Here is a 21,186-nt window from a genome sequence, read left to right as displayed (position 1 = left end):
AGCTTTCTATCCAGATTCCATATGTCGGGGTACGTCCACTTATCGGGCTGCTTATAAACAGATGTACACACACATGCACGCACGCGCGTGCGCACACACACACACACACACACACACATAGTAAAGCGATGCGGCCTTTTCATTATAAAACACTGTTGTATGACTTCAAAAGCACTATATAGGAATGCAGTTCACAGTTTTTAGAGTTATTTATAGAGTCTGTTTCTGATATACCCTTGCAGGTGTCAAAGCAAGCTAAGGAATTCCTGGAGTTTGTGTATGAAGAGCCACTACTGGACGTGCAGCAGCTTAACCCTAGTCTATATACACACTGTGAGCCGCTTAGTGCAGTGCTGTGTCTTCGTCAGCAGCTCCAGTCATTGCGAGCATACCTGTTCAGCTGTCGAGCTACTGTGGCTGAGGAGCTCAGGCGAAGGTAAGACTTTTTTTAGTAATGGTAGCAGTAATCGTGGTATTGGGGTTAAACTGGTGAGAAAATGTGCTTGACAAAAGTATATTTATATTAGACTTAAGTATTATGCAAAAGACTAATCAGAATCATGTTTATTAGCCATGTAAGTTTGCACAAACATGGAATTTGGCTCTCTCAGTGTACTTAACATAGAATAACAACACTACATTACAACACAACAATCTTCAGTTATATACACAAGGATTGACTACATACAGGTGAAATAAGAGGTGATAAAGTGCAATGGTGCAGTGAATATATCAGAAATACTTAAATAGATGTTAGCTGGTTGCTTATGTACATGTCTGAGTTAGATGGACATGACAAAGCGTACTAGTATATGTGTAAAGTATATACAGAATGATTGGATTTACTGACAGTGTTAGGCGTTCATTTGAATAACAGCCCGCGGAAAGAAACTTCTTATATCTGGTTGTTTTGAGGTACAGTGCTCTGTAGTGCCTGCCAGAGGGGAGGAGTTCGAACAGGTTGTGACCAGGGTGTTATGGGTCTGCAGTGATGTTGTGTGCCCGTTTCCTGAGTCGAGATGTATAAGTCCTGAATGGAGGGCAGGTTGGCACCAATGATTTTCTCTGCAAACCTAACTGTTCATTGTAGTCTGTCCCTGTACTGTTTGGTGGCCGATCCAAACCAGACAGTGATGGATGTGCGGAGGACAGACAGGATTATTTCAGTGTAGAACTGAATCAGTTCCTGAGGCAGATTGAATTTCTTGAGCTGGCGGAGAAAGTACATCCTCTGCTGGGCCTGTCTGATGATTGTGTCAAGTTGGATGCCCACCTTAGGTCCTGGGAGATTGTGGAGCCCAGAAATCTGTAGGTTTTCACCTTAGACACCATGCTGTTGAGTATGGTGGGGGGTGGGGGGCAGTGTGTCCACTGTTTTGAGCGTGTTCAGTTTCAGGTTGTTATTGCTGCACCAGAGGGCCAGCGATCAACCTCCAGTCTATATGCAGACTCGTCACCATTCCGGATAGGGTCAATGATGGTTGTGTCATCTGCAAACTATAGGAGTTTAACAGACGGGTGACCTGAGGTGCAGTCATTTATGTAGAGGGAGAAGAGTAGAGGGGAGAGCACACATCTCGGGGGGGGGGGGTGGGGTGCGCCAGTGCTGATTGTCTGGGTGCTGGATGTGATTTTCTCCAGCCTCGCCAGCTGCCTCCTGTCTGTCAGGAAGTTTTTAATCCTCTGGCAGAGGGGGGCTGGTACAGTGAGCCGGGTGAGTTTGGAGTGGAGGATATTGGGTGATGATGTTGAACACTGAGCTGAAGTCTACAAACATGACCCTTGCGTATGTATCTGGGGAGTCGAGGTGTTGGAAGATGTAGTGCAATCACCATCTTGACTGCATCATGCACTGACCTGTTTGCTTTGTAGGCAAACTGCCGGGGGTTGAGCAGAACGCCTGTGATTTCCTTCAGGTGGGCCAACTACCAGTCTCTCGAAAGATTTCATGACCACAGACATAAGGACAATGGGCCTGTAGTCATTTAATCCTGTGATACCGAGTTTCTTGGGGACCAGGATGATAGTAGAGCGCTTGAAGCAGGAAGGGACTTCACACAGCTCCAATGATCAGTGTGAAAATATAGACAACCTGGTAAGCAAAGACTTTTAAGACAGGAGGGTCACATGCCTTCCGGGACCAGTGCCTTCCTCGTCTTCTGTCTCTGGAAGAGCTGGCGCAGGTCCTCAACACAGATCCTGAGTGCGGGTGGGGGTTCGGTGGGGAGGGGAGAGTGGCTGGCAGGGAGTGTAATTAGTTGTGTATTATGGCTGGAGAGGTTGAGGGGTGTGACAGTTTGCTTTTTAAACCTGCAGTAAAACCCATTTAGGTTATCAGCCAGTTGATGGTTCCCTGCAGTGTGTGTGGGGGGTGGGGGGCGGGAATGGTCACTTGTAGTTAGTAATGTCTTTCAAACCTCTTCAGTTTGATGACGGGTCATTGGCAGAAAACCTGTTTTTAAATTTATCAGAGTAGCACCTTTTTGCCACTAAGATCTCCTTTGTGGTTGTATTTCTGACTTTGTTATACCGGATCCTATCTCCACTCCTGCAGGCTTCCTCTTTGGCCTGACGACGCTGCCTGAGTGTAGCTGAGAACCAGGGCTTAATGTCGTTAAAGGTACAGAAGGTTTTAGTGGGCGCACACAAGTCCTCACAAAAGCTGATGTTAGATGTCACAGTGTCAGTGAGTTCATCCAGGTCTATAGATGCAGCCTCGAATGCACTCCAGTCAGTCCAGTCAAGAGAGGCCTGGATCTCCAGTTTTGACTCATTGGTCTATTTCCTAACAGTTTTAACCACAGGCTTTGCTGATTTTAGTTTGTGCCTGTAGGGTGGGATAAAATGAATTAGACAGTGATCAGAGAGGCCCAGTGCTGCACGGGGCCAGAGCAATAGGCGTCCTTTAATACTGTGTAGCAATGATCCAGAGTGTTTTCGTCTCTCGTGGGACATTTAACATGCTGTCTGTATTTTGGCAGTTCATGGCTGAGGTTTGGTCTGTTAGAATCCCCAAGGATAATGAGTAGGGAGTCTGGATATTTGCACTACATGTTTGTAATTTGATTCGCCAGGTGTTTTAATGCCTCGTTAACACTAGAACGACCAGGGCTGCCATTTTGACGGTTTTGGATTTTTAAAGTTTAATAATTTGGTGGAAAAAAAAAAGATGCCGACCTGCCGCTCCCTGAATTGTCCTGTATTTGCATTAAAATTCGTTTTAAATCAACTGCACAAAAAAAGTTATGATAAGATCCATCTAAAATTACCATGAGTTTTCTAAATGACAGCGCGTAATTTGTGCGTCATCATGCACATCATATCACTTTTTATGATGTTTGTTGGTCATGTCATTTCCTTTGTGAAGTTCATTGCTCTGTCCTAGAAAAACACTAGTGTTCTCCAATGCAGAGTAATAGTCTAAACTTGATTTTTGATTTTTGCCAACATGTCTGGTTACAGCCGCTGTTTCAGACACACCATGACTACCACCAAGGCGTTGCAGTATTTACAGGCATTGGACAGCAGCGATTTTAAATTGTTTGGAAAATAGTATAAAAGTTGTTAGAATGTTAATTTTGGTGTCAGTCGTTTCTTAACAGACATACTAACATATGCAATGCATTGATATCTCAATTGGGTATTTCCTTTGACAGAATACTTCTACTACTATTTTCAGCTGCTCCTGTTAGGGGTCGCCACAGCGGATCATCCATTTCCATCTTTTCCTGTCCTCTGGGTCTTCCTCTGTCACACCAGCCACCTACATGTCCTCCCTCACCACATCCATAAACCTCCTCTTTGGCCTTCCTCTTTTCCTCTTCCATGGCAGCTCCATATTCAGCATCCTTCTCCTAATATACCCAGCATCTCTCCTCCACACATGTCCAAACCATCTCAATCTTGCCTCTGTTGCTTTGTCTCCAACCCATCCAACCTGAGCTGTCCCTTTAATATACTCGTTCCTAATCCTTGTCACGGCGAGAGCAGGAGAGGACCCAAATGCAGACAGCAAGGACAGGCTGGGCTTGAACAAAGCTTTAATAACACAAACACAAACAACAGGAACAGAAGGCAGGTAAAGACAGCAGGAAAGCTCACAAATTGACGTGGCGATCCAGCCACCAAGAGTCTCTGTGATTGAGTGAGACGAACCAACAAAGAGCCTGAGCAACCAAGGGGCATATACTATACCCGGAGGGGGGGGGCAATTAGGGAGATCGAGTGCAGGTGCGCAGGACCTGTACAGCCAGTCGGAGAAAGGGGAGGGAGATGGGGCGCAGGTACACAGGACAGGGCAGGACTCATACAGCCAAACAGAAAAAGGGGAGAGAGATTGGGCACAGGTGCGCAGGAACCGCACAGCTATTTGGAGCAGAGAACAGGCGTGTGAAGCCGGGCAATCACGGTCACTCAGGCACACGGGCGCAGGTGAACTGAAATACCAGTTAGGGGATAGGAGAGCCCCGATGACCCAGATCACACATCCATGACAGGACCGCCCCCCAAAGAGACAGATTCCAGACATCCCAAACAAACGGACCATGAGCACCAAGCAGGACGGACGGAGGGGGTCGGGGGGAGGATGAATGTGGCCAGGGATTTGAGGCAGATGGCCTGAGGGCTGGACCGATGGATAGAGCCGATCTGGAGGGTGACCAGGATGCAGGACCAAAGGGCAGAGCAGCTCTGGAGATTGGGCAGATGGATGACCAGGAGGCCGGTGATGCCAACAGGACCGCCGCTCTGGAAGCCGGCGATGCAGGCAGGACTGAGGCGGTGTTACGGCTGCTTGGGGAACAGACTTCAGAAGCAATGGGACGGCCGCTCGGGGACCAAACTTTTGAAGCGGCGGGACGGCCGCTCGGGGACCAGACTTCGGAGGTGGCGGGACAGCCAATTGGTGAACAGGCTTTGGAGACGGCGGGGAAGCCGCTTGGGGGACGGACTTCAGAGGTGAAGGGACGGCTGCTCGGGGACAGGCTTCGGAGGCGGGAGGACAGCCGCTTGGGGGACAGACTTGGGAGATGGCGGAACAGGACATTCGGGGACCAGACTTCAGAGGCGGCGGGGCGGCCACTTGGTGAACAGGCTTTCGAGGTGGCGGGGAAGCCACTCGGGGGACATGCTTCGGAAACGACGGGACAGCCACTTGGGGGACAGGCCTCGGAGGCGGCGGGGCAGCCGCTCGGGGGACAGGCGTCGGAAGCGATGGGACAGCAGCTTGGGGGACAGACTTCAGAGGCAGCGGAACAGGCTGCTCGGGGGACCAGATTTAGGAGGCGGCGGGTCGGCCACTCGGTGAACAGGCTTTGGAGGCGGCGGGGGAAGCCATTCGGGGGGACAGGCTTTGGAAACGATGGAACAGTCGCTTGGGGGACAGGCTTCGGAGGTGGCGAGGCAGCCGCTCGGGGGACAGGCTTCGGTGGCGACGGGACAGTCGCTCGGGGGACAGGCTTCGGGGGCAGCGGGGCAGCCGCTCGGGGTGCAGGCTTCGGAGGCAGGGCGGCCGACAGCTCGGGAACAGACTGCACCGGCCAACAGCTCAGGAACAGACTGACCAATGTGGGCAGCTGAGGCTCTGGGATGCTGGGCAGCTGTGGCTCTGGGACGCTTGGCAGCTGAGACTTAGGGATGCTGGGCAGCTGGGACTCGGGGGCGCTGGGCAGCTTAGGCTGTGGGGCGCTGGGCAGCTGAGACTCAGAGATACTGTCATGCAGGGCTTGGGAGGAACTGGATTCAGCTGGAATTTCCAACTGAAGAAAGCCACTTCTTGGGCTAAGTCAGGGTCCTGCTTCCAGAGTACGGTGAGAAGCTCAAAGAAGCCTGGCTATTCATTGAGGAAAGTGTCCCTCGACATACCAAAAATCCTCACATGTATACGGCAGGCTGAGCAGGTCTGCTGGGTCCATATTTGGTCGGTCCGTTCTGTTAACGGCAAGAGCAGGAGAGGACCCAAACGCAGACAGCAAGGACAGGTTGGGCTTGAACAAAGCTTTAATTACACAAACACTTATGAACAGCAGGAACAGAAGGCAAGTACAGACAGCGGGAAAGCTCACGAAAGGACATGATGATCAGGAGTCTCTGTGAGTGAGTGAGACGAACTGACAAAGAGCCTGAGCAACCAAGGGGCAGATATACCTGGGGGGGGGGCAATGAGGGAGAGCGGGCACAGGTGCGCAGGACCCGTACAGCCAATCGGAGAAAGGGGAGGGAGATTGGGCGCAGGTGCGCAGGAACTGCACAGCTAATTGGAGAAGGGAACAGGTGATTGAAGCAGGACAATCAGGGTCACTCAGGCACATGGGCACTGGTGAACTGAAACACCAATCGGGATGGAAGAACCCCGATAACCCAGATCACACACCCATGACAATCCTGCCCTCTTCATCACTCCCAATGAAAATCTTATCATATTCAACTCTGCCATCTCCAGCTCCGCCTCCTGTCTTTTCATCAGTGTCATTTTCTCCAAACCATATAACAAAGCTGGTCTCTCAACCATCTTGTAAACCTTCCCTTTAACTCTTGCTTTTATCCTTCTGTCGCAAATCATTCCTGACACTCTTCTCCACCCACTCCACCCTGCCTGCACTCTCTTCTTCACCTCTCTTCCGCACTCCCCATTACTTTGGACAAGTATTCAAACTCTTATGTCTTTGTCACTTCTACTCCTTGCATCCTCACCATTCCACTGTCCTCCCTGTCATTCACGCATACGTATTCCATCATTTATCTTGACAGGATATAAAGTTTAAAAACCATGACCACCCATGCCGCCCATAGTCGTTCTAGTAGTTTTTACTGTTTTACTGTTTCAGTGGTTATTTTCCGTTCTTTTTTTTCTTTTACATTTCACTTTTTATAGGCCTTGTTACGTTTGTTAGATTAGCAATACGTGATTTCCGTTTTATTTCAAGTAATATTTTCCCTTTTTCTATTTGCTATTCAAGTTCGACCATGTCTCCCGGAAGTTTAAATTGTTTAAAAATAGTATTATAGTTGTTAAAATGTTAATTTTGATGTCAGTTGTTTCCTAACAGACATACTAACTTATGCAGTGCATTAATATCTCAATTGAGTATTTGTCTTGTCAGAATATAGAGTTTAAAAACCAGCTGTTGTTTTGACCGCCCATGGTCGTTTTAGGTAGGAGTGAAATCCTGGTCGTTCTAGTGTTCACTCAGGCCTGTGGTGGGATTTAGACACCGACCAGAATAATTGATGAAAATTCCCGTGGTGAATAGAATGATTTACAGTCAATGAAAAGGGTCTCTAAGTGAGAACTGTATAATTTCTTGAACACTGTGACATCCGCACATCCAACCTTTGTTTATGAAGAAGCACTGAACTACACCATCAACAGTGACAAAATCCATCCCTAAATAGCAGAAATGTCCATGCTCCTTGCATCACATGGAACACAGACTTCAATTGAGGAATTACATCTGTTGAAAAGTTTTGGACTCTGCCCAAAGAAAATCATCTACATGACATGCAAGTACTCCAGTAACCTTAAACTCCTCATCTAACCAACAAGAGACTGCTGGATCCACCTGCGACTCTTTACCACCTGTGCTCAGCATGATTTCTTGCACTTTGTTATACCAATACAGTGATGCGTCATCAAGACCATATACACATTTCTTTAGTTTCCATAGAGCACTTTCACTTCCTACCTCAGGAGGGGGGCGAATATAAATATCCCTGGACAGCTCCATGCCCTGCAAGAATGCAGATTTGATGTCCATAGTATGGACTTGCCACCGAGTTTGACAGATTACTGTTAACAATAGCCTGAGATTCAGAAGCACAGGTTGGGGAATCTTTCTGCAACTTGAGCCGTACTTTGGGCACAATACCCTTGGAAATTTCTTTGAGACTACAGACCCATTTGGTGGAGACACACTTTTGACCTGCATCTTCAGCCTCCTCAAAAACATCATTATTGTGCCAATTCTTCATTTATTCCTGTTTAGCTGTGTCAAATGCAATCTCTTTGGTTATAAGCATCCATGTCTTCTGCTTTAATATTAAGACTATCAACATGTGACATGTCAACTGACTCCTTTTGTCCATCACTGTCATCAGGCTCAAGATGTTGAAGGTTATACCAATTTTTGTTCTTGTAGCTTTAGCTCTGCCTAAAACTCTGGCTCTATGTAGAACACAGTCATCCCTGTTCCTAAATGTTACAGTCTGTCCTGTTCTTAACTTTACACCTGCAGAAGAGACAGGGTTACCACAAACATTGTGCTCTGTTTCAGTTTGTGTTACTGGTGGATGCACCACTTCACCTGTATTTAATGCAACTTGATTGAATGATTGATTGATTGATTGACGTCCTGTTCATTGTCTGTATTTTGTTCACTGTCTGAGCTATCTGCTGCATTGTTCACGATGCCTTTCTAACTTTCTGTCTCTCTGTTAGCGTTATCTTGTACAGTTTGTCTCCTATCCTTAAACACGTTAAATTGGATTTACTTAGGTGGTTGTCACTTCCAGTTTCCTGGCTGGGATGGATAGCTGTTATTAAAGTGAATATACTCCCTAGATTTTTTTTATCCTATGCAACTCTGGTCTGATGAAACCAAGATTGAACTCTTTGGCCTGAATGCCAAACATCACGTCTGGAGGAAACCAGGCATCTGTCATCACCTTGCTAATACCATCCCTACAGTGAAGCATGATGGTGGCAGCATCATGCTGTGGGGATGTTTTTCAGTGGCAGGAACTGGGAGACTAATCAGGATCGAGGGATAGATGAATGGAGCAAAGTACAGAGAGATCCTTGATGAAAACCTACTCCAGAGTGCTCAGAACCTCAGACTGGGGCGAAGTTTTACCTTTCAACACGACAACGACCCTAAACACACAGCCAAGACAACGAAGGAGGTGGCTTCGGGACAAGTCTGTGAATGTGCTTGAGTGGCCCAGCCATAGCCCAGACTTGAACCCCATTGAACATCTCTGGAAAGACCTGAACATAGCTGTGCAGCAACGCTCCCCATCTAACCTTACAGAGCTCGAGAGGATCTGCAGAGAAGAATGGGAGAAATACCCCAAATATAGGTGTGCCAAGCTTGTAGCTTCATACCCAAGAAGACTTGAAGCTGTAATCGCTGCCAAGGGTGCCTCAACCAAGTAGTGAGTAAAGGGTGTGAATACCTCTGTACATGCAATATTTCATTTTTTTATTTTTAATAAATTTGCAAAAATTTCTACAAAACCTTTTCCGCTTTGTCATTATGGGGTATTGTATGTAGATTGATAAGAAGAAAAAAAAGGAATTTAATCCATTTTGGAATAAGGCCGTAACATAACAAAATACGGGGAAAGTGAAGGGGTGTGAATACTTTCCGGATGCACTGTATTATAATACATTAAAAATCCCACTCTGTTGGGGGTACCGTGGGAGTATGGGGTACCGGGGCAGTTGCTACAAGCCATCCGGTCCTTGTATAACCAAAGTGAGAGCTGTATGCGCTTTCTCAGCACAGTCAAACATGTTTTCGTTGGGTGTTGGACTCCACCAAGGTTGTCCCTTGTCTCCGATTCTGTTTGTGATATTCATGGACAGGGTCTCAAGGTGCAACCAAGGTGAGGAGTGTGTCCATTTTGGGAACCTCAGAATTGCATCTCTGCTCTTGGCAGATGATTTTGGTTTTGTTGGCTTCATGACAACGCAACCTCCAGCGTGCACTGCGGCGGTTTGCAGTTGAGTGTGAAATGGCTGGGATGAGAGTCAGCACCTCCAATTCTGAGGCCATGGTTCTTTACCGGAAAATGGTGGATTGGTCCCTCCGGGTTGGGGATGACTTGTTGCCTTAAGTGAAGGAGCTCAAGTATCTCGGGGTCTTGTTCACGAGTGAGGGTAGGATGGAGCAGGAGATTGACAGGCAGATTGCTGCAGCATCAGCAGTAATGTGACTGTTGTACCAGACCATTGTGGTGAAGAGGGAGCTGAGCTGGAAGGTAAAGCTCTCAATTTACCAGTCAATCTTTGTTCCAACCCTCCCCTATGGTCATGAGCTTTGGTTAGTGAGCGAAAGGGTGAGTACAGTACAAGTGGCTGAAATAAGTTTCCTCCATAGGGTGTCTGGGCTCAGTCGTAGAGATAGTGTGAGAAGCTCGGATATCCGGAGGGAGCTTTGGAGTAGAGCCGTTGCTTCTTTGCGTCGAAAGGAGCCAGTTGAGGTGGTTTGGGCATTTGATTAGGATGCCTCCTGGGCGCCTTCCTTTGGAGGTTTACCGGACACAGCCAACTGGGAGGAGACCCTGGGGTAGACCCGGAACTCGCTGGAGGGACTACATGTCCAATCTGGCCTGGGAACACCTTGGGATGCCCCAGGAGGAGCTGGAGGGCGTTGCTGGGGAGAGGGACATCTGGAGTGCCCTACTTAGCTGGCTGCCACCGCGACCCGACCCCAGAGTAGTGGCTGATAATGAATGAATGACATTAAGAATCCAGCATGATCATGTTATGAAGCGATGTTATATGGTAACACTTTCTGCAAAGTAGATCTTTATGATACAGAATGAGAAGTAATAATGGACTAAACAAGTAATTGCGTTTTTGCGACTACCTATAAAAACTTAATGATTTATACGTGGTTATAAAGGACATTATATGTGATTATAAAACACATGATGTTTTATATGTAGATGCTATTCTTATCACTATGAACAATTCTAATGACAATGCTTATAATATACTACAACTCTCCATTTGAAAACCATCTCATTATACACCTAGAATTTATAGGGCATTGTTAGTCTGTTATTTTAACATATCAGGGATTTATTAACCACTTTTGATGCATTTTTTTCTGCTTTAAGTAAAGTGAGTTGCTCACAGTGTATTATAAAGCTTAATGAGCCACTTTTTGCCCACTTTGATTAAAGTCAACCACTTGCCCATATGTAGCTGATAGAGCTGTATGAACTTCTGTTCATGTTCTTTTGTCCAGTTTGAAGTATAGCAAAACCCTAAACTATTTTATGAATTTGTTGCCATCTGAACTTTAAAAAACACATTAAGCTTAAAAATGTACTCGGTACTCTGGTATAAGCAAGACAGCTACAGCTAATGATGGGGGTGTTAGATTTAGTTGTTCTTAGATCACGGAGTAGTCCTGTTTCAAAGAAAAAAAGGTTTGTACGGGGAAGGGGGCATGATAGTGAAAATCTAACGGAGTGTTTTTCCAACGCTCCGTAAGATTAATATGAATGACTTTGCATATATGCAGCTAGAGCAGTCATATTGTCAAAAGTACATGAAGTCCTCCTACTTGATATTTTTTATTTTTTTATTATTATTTTTTTGATTAGCTCTAAGTCTTTTCACCTCTGTCGTTTCACAGGATCTTACCCAGGGAATATTTGCTGCAGCACATCCACCTGTACTCCATGGCTGACCTCCAGCAGGTAATGCCATCTCTTCAATAGCTGTCAAGCATTTATATGTACTACTCTTAAGATTTTGTGCGTGTGTGTGTGTGTGTGTGTTTATTTAGATTGACATGCTTTATTGTAGCAGGGGGATAGGTGGTTATCACCAGTCACGATGGTAAGGAGTAGCTTTTACTGTAAAGCTTTTCTCCATAGATTTACCATATAATACTGGCAGCATTGTATCCAGCTTTTATTCTGTATATTTACAACATTTCTATTGCAGTTAAAGTCACAGAATTTTCCTGTGAATGAACATACAGTCTAATACTGTATCGTTGTACTTTTAAAGTGTTAACACTAACAGATTTACAGACATATACTGTATATGTAGCAGCTGTAAGGTGGTCACTCACAGACTGAGTACCAGTCACACTAGGAATCAGGATCTGCACGTTTATTCTGTAAAAGTAGCGCAGGGCACAGTCAGTATACACACACACACACACACACACACACACACATGCACACACACACACACACAGTGGCAGGCTGTCTCCAATTCACCATTACAAAATCTGCTCAACTTTTTTTTTGTGTTAAAATTAAATATATAACAAAATACTGCTATAAATAAAATGCATGCACACTAAAAGAACGCATGCCCTTACAGTGGTTACACATGTATTTGAAATCAGTAATTAAAGTAAAAATAATAAGTGAATGTATTATCCTCTGAAACAGTATTTTGTTTTTGCTACAAGTCTTGCCCTCTAGTTACAGCTAGGCATCGCTTCAGAAAAAAAAATAAAAGTGCACATTAACTAAGGAGCAGATTTATTTTCGTTAGGCTACTCATTCTGTTGGGGGCCGGAAAGGAACCAGTGAAGGAGTCCGGCAGGGTCAAGCCCATAGGCACGTTTATTTCTATTCAGGGAAGGGAAATGCGGGATGTGTATGGTGCAACTAGAGTCCTGGATGTGGGGTGTGTAAAAAGACTATGTGTCTGTGAGCAGGGCGAGTGTGGTGCGTGTGTGCAGGAATGTAAATGACTGGAGGGTGTTTGTGCGTGTTGGTGAAGCGCAAGTCCAGGAGTATGGGTTCTGCTGGAGGCAGTGTGGGAGCACAAGGGAGGGGTCCGAGGAACACAAGGGACGTGAGGCAGACGGAGCCCGAGAAGCACCGGCACCGGGGGTTCTGGGAGGACGGGGGAGAGAGACACAGAATTAGACTCAGGAATCACAACATAGGAATTGCAGGAGAAAAACACAGCCAAAGACTCTAGCGATCTACTGGGTAACTACCGTACTAGATGGCACAAGCTGGCCACGATTGCACGTCAGCGTCCTCTCTTATAGCTGGCTGCAGATTGGCTTCAGGTGCGCTGATCACCGATGAGCCTCTGGTGCGTAGCTACGCTCTCAACGAGCGCGCTGATTGAACCCTGCGGAGACGCGCCTTGCATCTGGACCACAACTGTACCCCCCCTCCTACCCGAGCCACCGGGCGACCGTCCAGGGGCGTCAGGGTGTTCCAAGTAGAAGTCCGACAGGAGGGCGGGGTCGGCGATGTAAGACCGGGGCACCCAGCTCTGATCTTCCGGACCGTAGCCCTCCCAGTCCACCAGGTACTGGAAGCCCCTCCCACGGCGGCGGAAACGCAACAGCTTCCGGACCGGCCAGACCGGGTCGCCGTCCTGGAGTACACGGGGAGGAGGCAGGGCTGCGACAGGTGGGAAGAGGGCACTGACAGACACAGGCTTCAGCTTGGAAACATGAAACACGGGATGTGCCCGAAGAGAAGGAGGGAGAGACAAACGCACCGCAGTGGGGTTGACGATCCTCTCCACAGTGTAGGGTCCCACGTAGCGAGCGGCGAGCTTGCGAGAGGTCGTCGGGATGGGGAGGTCCTTGGCCAGGAGCCAGACACGCTAACCAGGCTGGTAGACCGGGGCTGGGACGTGATGCCGGTTAGAGGAGAGTTGGGACCGGTCGTTGGCTCGCAGCAGGGCGGCATGAGTAGACCTCCACATGCGGCGGCATCGGTGGAGATGATCCCTGGCTGATGGGACTGCCACCTCAGTCTCTTGCTGGGGAAACATGGGGGGCTGGTAGCCCAGTGAACATTCAAAAGGAGACATTCCAGTGGCAGAGCTAGTCATGGTGTTGTGAGCATACTCAACTCAGGCCAGGTGCTTGCTCCAGGTGGAGGGGCTGCTGGTGGTCACACACCTCAGGGCAGACTCCAGGCTCTGATTGGTGCGCTCCGCCTGTCCGTTTGTCTGAGGGTGGTAACCAGAAGAGAGGCTGACCATGGCCCCAATCCCCCTACAGAAGGCCTGCCACACCTGGGAAGAGAACTGGGGACCCCGGTCAGAAACAATGTCCAGGGGAATGCCATGGAGACGGACCACGTGGACAACCAGCAGTTCGGCGGTCTCGGCGGAGGACGGGAGCTTGGGGAGCGCCACGAAATGGGCCTGCTTGGAAAAACAGCCGACAATGGTAAGTATGACTGTGTTACCCTGAGACACCGGGAGTCCAGTCACGAAGTCCAGGGAGATGTGTGACCAGGGGCGACTGGGGACCGGGAGGGGACGCAGGAGACCAGCAGGGGGGCGATGGGAGGTCTTACTCCGGGTGCAGGTGATACATGCCTCCACAAACTCCCGAATGTCAGCCTCCATGGTAGGCCACCAGAAGCGCCGCTGGAGGAAGGACAGTGTCCTGGAGGCGCCAGGGTGGCAGGTGAAGCGGCTGGAGTGGCCCCACTCGAGAACCCTGGAGCGGACAGGGGCAGGCACAAACAGACGGTTAGGGGGAACGTTACCAGGGCTGGGGTGAGTTCGCTGGGCGGTCCTGACCAGAGAGTCGATGGCCCAGGTGACGACGCCCACAACACAGGTAGGAGGCAAGATGGTGCCCAGGGCACCCAGGAGGGTGCCCTGGGCACCATCTTCTTGTAGAGGGCATCAGTGTTCTTAGCCCAGTCCAGTTTATTGTCTATATACACTTCCAGGTACTTATAGTATTTCACAGTGTCAACACTGACCCCCTGGATGGAGACAGGGGTCACTGGTGTCATCTGTCATCTCTCTCCTCAGGTCAACAATCAGCTCCTTTGTCTTAGTCAGGTTGAGCTGCAGATTGTTCTGCTCACACCACGTGACAAAGTTTCCCACCACAGCCCTGTACTCAGCCTCCTCGCCATTACGGATGCATCTGACTATAATAGAGTCATCAGATAACTTCTGAAGATGGCAGGACTCTGTGTGGTAGTTGAAGTCCGTGGTGTAGAGGGTGAAAAGGAAGGGAGACAGGGCTGTCCCTCGCAGAACCCCAGTGTTGCTGACCACTCTGCCTGACACACAGTGTTGCAAGCGCACATACTGTGGTCTACCAGTAAGGTAGTCAACAAACCAGGACACAAGGCGGGGGGCATCTACCTGCATTGCTGTCAGCTTCTTGCCCAGTAGAGCTGGCCAGATGGTGTTGAAGGCACTGGAAAAGTCAAAGAACATGACTCTCACAGAGCTTGCTGGCTTATTCAGGTGGACATTGGCACGGTTAAGCAGGAAAAAGATGGCATCCTCAACTCCCAGTCGGGGTTGGTAGGCGAACTGGAGGGGGTCTAAGTGTGGCTTGACCGTGGGCCGAAGCTGCTCCAGGATAGAGTCTTTTCAGAATCTTCATGATGTGTGAAGTCAATGCTACTGGTCTGTAGTCCTTGACGTCCCTGGGATGCGACATTTTAGGCACAGGAATGAGGCAGGATGTTTTCCACAGCACGGGGACCCTTTGAAGTCTAAGGCTCATGTTGAAGACATGGTGAAGCACTCCACATAAGCGAGGGGCACAGGCTTTGAGCCCCCTGGGGTTACCACCATCCGGGCCTGGCGCCTTGCTTGCATGAAGTCTCAACAACTGTCTTCTGACATGGTCAACCGTGAAGCACACTGTAGGTGTTACAGGTAGGGGGGGTCGTCAGGATGGAGAGGGCCATTAGTCCAGGAACCCGGGGGGGGTAGGGCCCCCACTGGAGGCTGGGGGGATGTAAGGAGGAGGAGGGGGTGTGTGTTTTTGAGGCATCCTGATGACACGCCAGCACAGTTGGTGTTCAGTGGCCGTGGGTTCTGTGCTCTTGCAGTGTGTTCTAGCAAGAATCTCAGCATGGGGAACATGGTCACGCCACGTGATCCCCATGATTCGCTGCAGACACCTTATGTGGAACTGCTCCAGCAACCTTAGGTGGCGGCTGTATGTGACCCAGGCTTCACAGCTGTATAGAAGAGTTGTGATACAGACAGCTTTGTAAATGGTAATTTTGGTGTGCAGGTGGAGGTGTTTGTTTTGGAAGACCTTGCGTCGGAGTTTGCCGAAGGCTTCACAGGCTTGTTCAAGTCTATTATGAGTTTCGTGATCAGTGTTGCAGCCCTCAGAAAGGATGCTGACCGGGTAGTTGAAAGATGGAGCAACTGAGTGTGATTGGTATTCTATAGTGAAGACATGCATAGTGGGGGGGGAGGGGTCTGGACCTCCACTGGCATAATACCTCAGTCTTGGTGGTGTTGACTGATAGACCCAGCCTGCTGTAGGCATTCACAACTGTGGCAAGGATGGTTTGCAGGTCTTCTGGTGTGTGAGCTACAAGAGTGCAGTCATCAGTGTACTGCAGCTCAAGGACCTGCACCTCAGACAACTTGGTGGTTGCCTGGAACCTTCGGATGTTGAAGAGGTTTCCATCGAGCCTAAGGTCTATTGTGATCCCACTACTGTCCTCCAGATCTTTATGAAAAAATTTTCTCGGAGGAGAATCGTCACCTTAATGTGGCGGAGGGCTTTGTGTGTCCCGGTGATCCTGGGAGCTGTGTTGTTGGGGGCAATAGCCCCTGGTAGGGTCTCCCAAGGCAAATTGGTCCCAGGGGAGGGGCCAGACTAAGAGCGATTCCCAAAAAAAAAAAAACCCAATGAATTTACACCAGCAGAGTTACAGCACCTCGCCCAGAAAAGGGAAACCGCCAGCGAGCGCCTGGTGGCCAGGCCTTGGCCCATGGGGCCCGGTCGGGCCCAGCCTGAAAAAACAACATGGAGCCACCACCCCATGGACCCACCACATGCGGGGATGAGCATTGGAGTAGGGTGCAATGTAGTCTGGGCGGCAGGCAAAGGCGACTTCCGGCATCATAGATTGGTTTTGTGACACATAGGAAGTAAATGTTGAAGAGTACTGGTGCCAGCACACACCCTTGCCTCACTCCAGTGCATACATTAAAGGGCTCCGATTCCTGTCCGCCTATGGCCACCTGTGCCACCGTCCCATCATAGAACTGTGATAAAATGTTTAATTTTTTGCTTGGACAGAGACATTTTCTCAGGATTTTCCAAAGTAGCTCTCAATTCACAGTGTCAAAAGCTTTGGAGAGGTCGACAAAAGCCACGAAAGGGTCCTGATGTTGTTTGCAGCACTTTTCTTGTAGCTGTCTTACTGTGAAAATCATATCCACAGTACTCCTGTCCTTGCTGAAACCACACTGTGACTCTGGCAGCAGACGTTCTGCCAAGTGCATCACCATCCTGTATAGCATAACGTTTGATAGGACCTTGCCTGCAACAGCTAGTAGGGATATGGGACTGTTGCCGCAGATGGACTTGTCACCCATGTTCTTGTACAGGGTGACAATGCTAGCATCACTCCATTGTTGAGGGACACTCTCCTAGTCCCAGACCTGCAGGATGTACTGGTAGATCATTCTGGTGCACATGTATCCTCCTTGTTTTAGGAGTTCTGCTGAGATACCATCACTGCTAAGGGACTTATTGTTCTTGAGGGAATTGATGGCTACAAGTACCTCTTGAAAAGTAGGTGAGTGGTCAAGGTCTGGGATGGGTGGATGAATTGACAACTCTTCCAGAATGGATTGGTCAGTTGGTGAGTGCTGGTCAAGTAGGGCCTCAAAATGTTCAGCCCACCTTGCCAGGATCCGCTTTTGGTCTTTCAGGGTTGTCAGTCCATTCACTGACTAAGGGTGTGATAGAACAGTTCCTAGGGCCATGTATAGTCTTTATAGAATTTAGAAGTTGTGCCTATTATTTCTGTCAGCATATGATTGAATCTTGTGAGCTTTGTTCATCCACCATGTATTTTGCAGAGTGCGCAAGGTTGTTTGTACCTCCTTACATGCTGTTTGCCACTGCTGCCGAAAGATGGCGGATGCAGGGGAGTTGAGAGTAGCCCTGTGTGCCCTATGCATGATTTCCAGAAGGGATGTGATGGTGTCAGAGTTCTCGTCAGACCAGTCCCAATGTTTTCTGGCTTTGTAGCCTATAGAGTCGATTGCAGATTGATGTATAGCAATGAGGTTAGGGAGGTCCATTTCTGATCCATGGAATTGTCAGAACTCAGAATGACCTCAAACTGTAGTGTCATCATGCCTACAGAGCGACGGGACTTATTCTGTGCTGGGGCTAACTTCAATTTAGCAAAGTTCAGTTGTTTTTTTATGGCTTTCTTGAGATGCTATGGGGGGTACACTTTGATGTGAAGCTTGGTCATGATAAGGCGGTGATCTCTCCATCATTCTGCACCTCTCATGGCCTGGGTCAGCAACATATTGCTTGTGTCAGTACGTCTTGTTATGATATAATCAATCAGGTGCTAGTGTTTAGATCATGGGTACATCCATGATGTTTTGTATTTGGTCTTCTGCTGAAAAAGTGTGTTCGTATTGGCAAGATGCTCTGCACAGAATGTTAGCAGCCTCAGACAATTTGCATTAACACTAGAACGACCAGGATTTCACTTCTACCTAAAACAACCATGACAGTTAAAATTACCACCGGTTTTTAAACTCTGTATTCTGTCAAGATAAATACCCAATTGAGAGATTAATGCATTGCATATCTTAGTATGTCTGTTAGGAAACGACTGAGACCAAAATTAACATTTTAACAACTATAATACTATTTTTAAACAATTTAAACTTCAGAGAGATATGGTCGAACTTGAATAACAAAATTGAAAAAGTGAAAATAATTACCTGAAAACAAAACAGAAAACACATATTGCTAATTTAACAAATATAACAAGGTCTATAAAACGTGAAAAAAAAGAACTAAAAAAATAAATTAAAAAAACCATTGAAACAGTCCCAAGCAACAACCGGAACTTAAAATCTACTAGAACGAACAACACATTTTCAAACAATTTAAAATAGCTGCTGTCCAATGCCTGTAAATACTGCAACGCCTTGGTGGTAGTCGTGGTGCGTACCCAGACATGTTGGTGCATACCCAGACATGTGGGCAATAATCAAAAATCATGTTTAGACTATTACTCTGCACTGCAGAAGGCTAATGTGTTTCTAGGACAGAGCAATGAACTTCATGAAGGAAATGATGCGACCACCACACGTCATGAATAGTGACATGACACACATGATAGCATGCAAATTATGAGCCGTCTTTTTGACTGCTCATGGTCATTTTAGGTAGATCTTATTGTTATATCTGGTTGGACAGTGTTATGCCCGAGTCTGACTTGTATGGTTAAGCACTAGCAGTTACTGTGCTTTTAAGAAGGGCAGGGGGCAGTGTAAATTACAGCAAGGTGAAAAGTGTTGTGAGTTGTTGTTGGTTAAATAAAGTTATAAACGTGGCTCCCAGTGTGGTCATTGACTGAACATAATATTTGGCGAACGAGGATGGCTGGCTTCGTTCTAGCACCACCGCCATTTTTCCTACCCATTCCCGGTGACCCAGCTGTTCCCTGGGACTGAAGGATATCGTCGTTTGATGACTATTGGCATTGGGCATTCGGATTTAGCAGCAGCTAGAAAGTGTGCACTCTTGCGGCACTGCCTCGGTCAGGAGGGGCAACGTATTTTCACTACACTCTCGGTGGTGGATGACATCTACGCTGTGGCTACCAAATGCACTACAGTCCCATTTCAGCTCAGGAAGGAGCCGACACATGCACCGGTTTGAGTTTCTAAAAAATCATGGATTTGATCAACTGGTCTCTCAACGCAATTGACACCATCATCTCGACGAGAAGCTTGGGTTTGGGGGAACCTGATTGTCCTGCCAGGATGTTCGCAGCTGGCTACATGAGGGATGCGTGGGAGCAGTGGCGGGTCGTGTGCCAGGCACCTCTTTCCGTGGAGGACATTGAAGATATCTACCTATTCGGAACCATGATTACAGGTCTTTTGCTGATTGGATTAGGCATTGCCCTGGTTTATCGAGGAATACAGAAAACGGTGACAGCTGTCCAAAGCCCCATAAGGCTGCCCGACATGATTGAAGCGGTGGGCAGAGCTGTTGGCACTCAGACTGTGGCTATAAACCACAATATGGATGCTGTTGGCACTCAGACTGTGGCTATAAACCACAATATGGATAACATCATGGAGAAGTTTACGGCTTTGCAAAGGCAAATGGATCGTTTCGGAGACCAAAATGGACAAGGAGCATAGTCGGGTAAATTGAAATGCGGCTACTTGCCCTTAGCCCAAACAATTCCAATCTTATCTGCTTTCGGCCCCCTCAACCAGCACTGGCCTCGGCCAAGGCCATTGCTGGATCAACAACTCCCCTTGAAGAACACTGCAGTGAGACTCTCTTGCATTCCTTTCCCCGCTTCCAACAGACACATTGTCGACCCTGTCTGGGGCCTGATCAAGGCTGTCTCCATGGCAACTTGCTGTGTTATCGCTATGACAATCCTGTGGACTTGAGACACTGGTTGGGACACCAGCCGAAGCAACTCACCAGGCCTACACATACACGAACTTTACATACACACGTACATATATGCGATCACGCCCCCCTACCCCCCAATCCCACGCCTTCGCCGCTTTGCACCCCCAGTGTGACAAGCGGGTCTGTGACCAGCGCCGATTTTGGCTGCAGGACCGGATGGTTGCTTTCCTGCGCTGGGTTCCTCCACCCCCACTCCCCCCTCCCCTGTTGCAAGTCATGACCTTTCATGTTGTAAAGTGTACTGATTTATGTGCTTATGTTGCTGAGGTTTTCTTTCCTGTTCCCACACTGTACTCCCCACAGGAGCATAGTCTGGGGGTTGCTTTTTTTTCTCCTCCCCCCTCCTCATGTTATGCTGTATTTTCTTCCATCCCTGTGTTCCTGTCCTGTCTACCCCCCTTGTCATATTGTATGTATGTTTGTGTATATGTACGGATGGGTTGATGGTTAATTTCGCTGGCACTTGTGTCCAGTGACAATAAAGGTTACTTACTTACTTACTTACTTTTCAGCAAAATGGATTTATGCCACGGCTACCTGCAGGTTCCCCTGGCACCAGCCAGCATGGATCTCACAGCTTTCGTCTCACATGTGGAGGTGTTCAGATACAAGCGCATGGCTTTCAGGCTGTCATCAGCCCCAAGCTGTTTTCAGAAAATAATATCACTCATCCTAGCTGGCATTCAGAGGGTCGCCATCTACCTGGATGATGTGGTGGTACACGCACCCTCCGCCACACTGCACGATGCTCACCTGGAACAGGTCTTCCAGCGCTTCAAGCAACGGGGTCACACTGAACAATGAGAAGTGTGTGTTTAATGCCAAGGAGGTCGAGTTCCTGGGTTTCCGGCTCTGCAGGGGGGGTATCACCCCAATCATGTCCCACACGGAGGCCATTCTGTCCCTGCCGGACCCACAGTCACCGTCCCAGCTTTCTTTTTTTCTGGGGATGGCTGCCTACTATATCCGTTTCATGCCACACTACTCCGACTCAACGGCCCCCTGCGCCAGCTGCTATGGAAGGATGCTGTAT

General features: G+C 48.2%; 1 protein-coding gene across 1 annotated transcript in view; it reads left to right on the top strand.

Moving 5' to 3' along the window:
* plekhm3 (pleckstrin homology domain containing, family M, member 3) overlaps positions 1–21,186 on the top strand; it is a 135,872-nt gene that overhangs the window by 80,570 nt on the left and 34,116 nt on the right. Inside the window, exons 4-5 of the mRNA XM_056289979.1 lie at positions 243–436; positions 11,367–11,430. Of these exons, the coding sequence (XP_056145954.1) occupies positions 243–436; positions 11,367–11,430 (258 nt within the window). The remainder of the gene's footprint in view (positions 1–242; positions 437–11,366; positions 11,431–21,186) is intronic.

This window comes from Lampris incognitus, chromosome 11 (genome assembly GCF_029633865.1).
Source record: "Lampris incognitus isolate fLamInc1 chromosome 11, fLamInc1.hap2, whole genome shotgun sequence".
Lineage (NCBI taxonomy): Eukaryota > Metazoa > Chordata > Actinopteri > Lampriformes > Lampridae > Lampris > Lampris incognitus.
Note: the sequence above shows the minus strand (reverse complement) of the source record. Positions and strands in the feature narration are given on the sequence as shown.